This window comes from Pyxicephalus adspersus, chromosome 5, assembly GCF_032062135.1.
Source record: "Pyxicephalus adspersus chromosome 5, UCB_Pads_2.0, whole genome shotgun sequence".
NCBI classification, from domain to species: Eukaryota; Metazoa; Chordata; class Amphibia; order Anura; family Pyxicephalidae; genus Pyxicephalus; species Pyxicephalus adspersus.
This window is the reverse complement of record NC_092862.1, coordinates 5,278,782-5,284,781: the sequence shown is the minus strand read 5'-3', so window position 1 is coordinate 5,284,781 and position 6,000 is coordinate 5,278,782. Positions and strand designations below refer to the sequence as shown.

At 40.4% G+C, this 6,000-nt stretch overlaps 1 protein-coding gene across 1 annotated transcript in view; it reads right to left on the bottom strand.

Moving 5' to 3' along the window:
* LOC140331887 (uncharacterized) overlaps nucleotides 1-6,000 on the bottom strand; it is a 58,123-nt gene that overhangs the window by 14,142 nt on the left and 37,981 nt on the right. Inside the window, exons 18-22 of the mRNA XM_072413221.1 lie at nucleotides 3,681-3,782; nucleotides 2,348-2,446; nucleotides 1,405-1,551; nucleotides 932-1,039; nucleotides 298-495 (exon numbers count right to left, since the gene is read on the bottom strand). Of these exons, the coding sequence (XP_072269322.1) occupies nucleotides 298-495; nucleotides 932-1,039; nucleotides 1,405-1,551; nucleotides 2,348-2,446; nucleotides 3,681-3,782 (654 nt within the window). The remainder of the gene's footprint in view (nucleotides 1-297; nucleotides 496-931; nucleotides 1,040-1,404; nucleotides 1,552-2,347; nucleotides 2,447-3,680; nucleotides 3,783-6,000) is intronic.

Sequence of the window (6,000 nt, the reverse complement as noted above, 5' to 3'; positions counted from 1 at the left end):
TGCACAGTTACATACTAAGATATTAGGCTGTCATATGCCCCCACACCCATTTTTCTATTTCATCTGGAAGGGGGCAAAGGCAGGAACTTCTCAGCACCCCCTCGTATGTGTAGTGAAGTTGGGAAGAATTAGAACCCTGGTCAGGGTTTTACTACTGTCCTTGGCTCTGATAGATGGAGATGTTACTGTCCACTATTTTATCAAATAAGAATGAACGAAAATCTGGTACAATGACACCGATACAAATATGAAGGGGTCCCAGCCTTCCTTTTCTATACTAATGAAATGCATTGGTACCTTGTCAGTCACATTGATGTCAGCTCCTTGTCCAATCAGAGCTCTCAGCATCTCGTTGTGGCCATTCGCTGCGGCCAAGTGGAGACATGTGCGTCCATGGCTGTCTATCATATTCATCTGAGATGTTGATTTACTCAGAAGTAGCCCGACTACTGCTGTGTGACCGTTCTGAGCTGCAAGATGGATGGGTGTGGATCCCTGTGGGGGACATGGGCAAGAGAAAGGTCTTTCAAGACTATAGGGAGTGTCAAACGCTTGGTTACTCACTGTGTTTAATGGTTTCTCTCATCAACTTCTGTTTCATTAATGGGGTCTGTAGAGGTGTGCAAATCGTTGGAAGTACATAGTGGGTGACCAGGAGGTAGAAGGGCAGGAAATTTAAGAATCTTTGACAATGACCGCTTGTAAAAGCGTGAAACCTAATCATATTTTTTTATTTTTTGGGATCTCGCTAGATTTGTTTAACCTTTTCAGTTCCTCAGAGGAGGAAAGTTTTGCAAATTGGGTGTGGTCATGTCCAAATATGAAAATACCCAACTTATAATGCTCAGAGGCATGGGTAAAAGTTGTCATATTTCTTTAAATGGGTTTGACTGCATGGCTTAAGATGGTCTACATTTTTAGGTTATGTTACCTGCCGACTGGTTGCAGCATCGACCTGAATTCCTGGGTAGTTCAGCAAAAGGCGTACAAGGCTTTCGTGGCCGGACTGGGAAGCCATGTGCAACGGAGTAAATCCAGACTGCAGCAGAGAATAACAAAAATCATTTCTTTTCTCTTCATATTGGTTAGAAATAGTAAACCTGCCTTTTAAAGTTGCCCCCAACCTTTATTTTTTTGGGGAAGGTGGCGGATAGATAATATACTCCCTTTTTCTCTGGTTTCAGTGTTGCAGGGGGTGAAGTCATCCTGCTGATATGATCTTGGAGAATGGTAAGCTCTCAAAATTTCAGCACTGTTCAAGTCTTGGAGATTAACATTCTCCAAATCTACCTAATGAGATATGACAGCACCCTCAATGGGAGGTAAGTATATATATTTGTTTAATGACTTGATAATCAATGAGGGATAAGCTCTTTTGTTAAACAGTAATTTTCCATATCTTACCTCTCCACTATGTTCCTTCAGGTGTAACATGTCCACAGCAGACTTTGGAGGCTCACTATGCATTGTAGCTGGAACCTTTGTTAACATTTCTCGAACAAAATCCAATTGGCCATATTGAGCTGCTATATGGAGAGCTGTGAGTCCACTCTGGATAAAAGAAAGATGTTGTAATAGCATTAGAAAGCCAGTGATAATAGAGAGAAGGTAAAGTCATTTATGGACCATACTGCAAACCTTGGATGGGTAAAATTCTGATTTCTCACTATGTATAAATGGAGCTCGGAGGCCTGAGACATTAACTCTAAATGACTCTATAGGTGTTTAGAAATTAAATATTAACAAAAAATCAGTATTGAAGAGCACTTATATATTTCCTGGAATTTGCTAGCTCCAATAAGGCAACCAATACTGCAAGGTGTCCCCATTGGAGTTCACAGAACTGACCTCTACAAATGGAATAAGCATGATTGCCAAATCTGTCCAAATAAAAGATATTAGATCATTATTAGGTTAAAAAACACAGCACCCAATTTGTTTCCAGTGTTGAAAATTTCCACCTCAATTGGGGCTCAATTAAGAGATAATATAATTATATAACAAGACTCAGAGACATAGCTAGACCCTGATGATGGAGAATCAGTTCTATATGTTTTTGCTATAACCCAATGGGGGACTATTACATTTTATTTGGACAAAATTGGTTTGGTGCTACTCTTTGATTTTTGATATCCTAGATTTCTTTATGTATTTGATGCTTAAACAATGAGAAATCACCTGTGTGTGTTTCAGCTGCTCTTGTTTTATATTCCATCATATAACTATAAATAAAATAAATCTCCAACATCACCAAACAACGTCAGCTTTGGGTGGATTGACCTTTTAAATCATTTGTCAAACTTACAAATTCATTGTCTATTGCAGGACCACCTTACAGAGACTGTACCTTGGTGCTGGTAATACGGAAGGAAACGCTTCCCTTTAATGCTTCCAGAACATTGATGTGTCCATTCTTCGCAGCCAGGTGGATGGCCGACATCCCATCCTGCCATAGGAAATCAAGCAAGACAACTGCCCTCATTATTGTTATCTCAGCAACTTAAAAAAAGTTTCATAATGTAACTATTTTTTGCTTGGCATAAAATATATAAGCTGTTCACTTAGCAAAGTGAATGCCAATATTTTTACTACATTCTCTAGGATAAGTGAATAATTCACCTTGGTGAGTGAGATAATTTACCTTGGTGAGCGAACAGCCTAAATTTCTTTAGTAAGCCAGCGCCATTAGCTCTATCCCTGTTTTTATACCTGTATATTTCCAGCAGTCCTCTTTAGGTAGAATGACAGAAAGGTATATTCTTCTAAATTTGCCATCTGGGTCCACTTCTGGGTGTGGATCTGCTGATCCAGCATTGCAGATGCATCCACGGCCCCCTCTTGCTATTATCATATTTGCAGTGTCTTAGCCATCATTAATAAATACTTCTACCACTGGACATCCACTTGGAAGCGTCCATGCAGGCATGCAAAAGGGAACCCCAGCTCAGTAAACAGGAGAATATTGAAGGCTAGGGGCTGGAGTGTCATTTGTGTTTGCATTGCATGCACTGTGCAGTGTACACCCGCATGGCCCTTTCCTGCAAGAGGCAAGAATGCAGCAGGGTGCAGGAATATAACTTGCATGCCCTGGAAGACTCTGAAGGAAACTAGTAAAAATGTGGATGAACTGCCAGGGGAGAGTCCAATGAACGCATAGATGGGGGGGGACACATAAGGACATAAATATGAGAAATGACGCCGTGCAGAATTGTACATTACAGCAAGAGTCCACCAGCCCCAAGAGTTCCACTTTAACTGCAGCTGAACTGCACAACAATTTTTCTTGGTGAAAGCCATTGATAATGGAAATACTGCATGCTTTAGTGAACTGACCCTAATGTAGGAATGGATGTGGTTAGAATGGTTTGTTATTGTAACATATTTATGACTAATATCATTATGTCATAGTTTCCAGCATTCCCTGAAAAATTGGGAGGATGCTTTCCCGCTAGAAGAAAATATGGTGGAGTGCTTCTTGCAGCCCTGTGGTTGATGATGACACCCGGGGCTTGGGGAATTTCAATATTGAATGACCCATTCAGTGATATAGGAGCAGGGATTGTAATGGGCTCCTTGCTCCAAGGGGCCAATAGGCAAGAGCCAAGACTTGCAATGTGGAGGATTTAGGGAAGCTAAGGAGTTAATATTTTATACCCTTTACAATGTAACACCAAACTTACCGCATCTTCATCAGATGCCGATGCTCCAGTCTCCAGCAACACTTTCACAACCCCTGTATGTCCCCCCGCTGCAGCCAAATGCAAAGGAGTAGAATCATGGGTCTGGAAATACAAACAGGAAAATAGTCAGGAGATGCAATGCAAATGATACTTTTGCACAATAAGGAGCACCTGTCATGGAACACTGAAATTTGTCAACCACTATCACAGCCTCAGTAATAACCATTGCTATGTACGTTTACTGTTACACATTTCATGGGAAACTCAAAATGAATTCTCATGGAAAGATTGTATGCTAAACTACATGTGACCCCTTAGAGACTTTCAGAAAGAAGAATATGGAGTATGCCCTGAGCCAGCAGTAACCAATCTGATAGATAATTGTGAATATTTTGATCCACCCTCACAATGGAGTTGATTTACCAAAGGCATATGAGCTGTTCAAAAATCAAACTGAATTGTCACCTTGCAAGGGATTTATTACTTAACATAACAAATGAGATGAAGGTCTACTGCCTGCAACCATCAAATTATGTTCTTTTAGATTTCTATGCAAGTGATTGGGTAATGTTTGCAAAGTATTTGCACCACTTTCATCAACCTAAGTGAATTACCCTTTGCAAGGTGATTTGCAGTGTTAGATGGAATTTACCTTTGCAAGGTGGTAATTCATATTGAAAAGCCTAAATTCCTTTAGTATATCAGCCCCAATGGGCCTGATTCATGAAAGCTCTCCAAGGCTGGAGAGGATACAATTTATCAGTGATGCTGGGTGATCTAGCAAACCTGGAATGGTCCAGGATTTAAAACATTTGCTAGCAAATAGCAAACTTTGACTTTGAAGAAATCCATTCCAAGTCTGCTGGATCACCCGGTTTCAGTGATGAAAGGGAATTCTCTCCAGCCTTGGAGAGCTTAATTAATCGGCCCCAACATATCAGCTATCTTATACCTTTTGCAAAAAGCTGTCATTGCTGACCTCTCTGCCCAGAAACTCTGAAGCCTGGAAGTCTGATATTGCTTGCATGCTTGTTCTAACTCACTTATATAAAAAGTTTTGAAGCCAGAGAATTCATATATTTCGCTCTGAAAGTGTCATATCATTGTACATGTAATCTGTATGTTGCATTGACCTCAGCAGTTCTGACAGATGTGGAATGCAATGTTTTAATTTTTAATTTGATAGTTTGGAACAGTGTGCACAAACTGATCTCAGAATATCGTGTACACTACCCCTAAAACTGTTCACATGTGGAACAATAACTGTATGATCAAATATCTTTCTAGAAAACAGAACATTCAGAAACTGATTGCTGTATGTGCTCAATTCATTCACCAAATCACCAGTATCATGGAACAGATATGAATAAACCTGGTAGATGGCCAATAAAATGTAATTATATCAGTCATGTTAGTACCTTGATTGTGCCAAACATATGCATTCAAGAGAAAAAATAATTGAAAATGTCGACGGATCATTTTTCTCATATATATTTTTGGCAACGTTGGTCTTCCAACCAGATTGAATGATTAAGGGTCCAAAGTAGAATCTAGTTGTAGCAGACAACACAAATCGAAAAAAGAAACTGCTGGGAGAAGAGTAAATGTAATAAATTGTTCTTGTACAAGTAATGGGAACTGTTTTCCGGATTGTCCTGTATTTATACAGAAAAAAAATTACACACTGACCATTGGTATGTAATATTATCAGGAAGGGGGTCCTGAGCTCCTACTCCTTACAGTACTTTTCCACAGATCCTTATACACCTCCATCCATCTATCTATCTATCTATCCCTCTAGCTATCTATTAATTATATATATATATATATATATATATAATGCAGTACAGTATATTGCAGTTTTTGGCTGCTGCAGGTGCATGTCTCTTTGTAGAAACAAGTTTGTCGTGCAATATATGACTGAGCTATGAGTGTATGTAAACATTTTCAAATTTTCCCAAATCAATCACATAAACCTCTCCAAATTATTTTAGTGTCCCCACAGCAGGGTGCTGGTAATGCTACAGCACACAAAGACCTGTTAGACTAGTGGTCCTCAATCTTTTCGGACCCACGGACCACTAAACTTAGGACTCCGGACCGCACATGTGTGGGGAGACAGGTGTCACTCAAAGGGGAAGAAACTTCCCCCCAAAGTGACATCATGATACCAGATCTTACCAACCTGCCCACCGCCCTGGGCCTGAGATCTATACAGGGGACATGGTCAATGGCTCTTGCCAGCGCGCCCCCCCCCAAGCAGGGGTCCACAGACCACAGGTTGGGGGCCGCTGGTCTCTGTGCTCCCACAGCCCAGCTG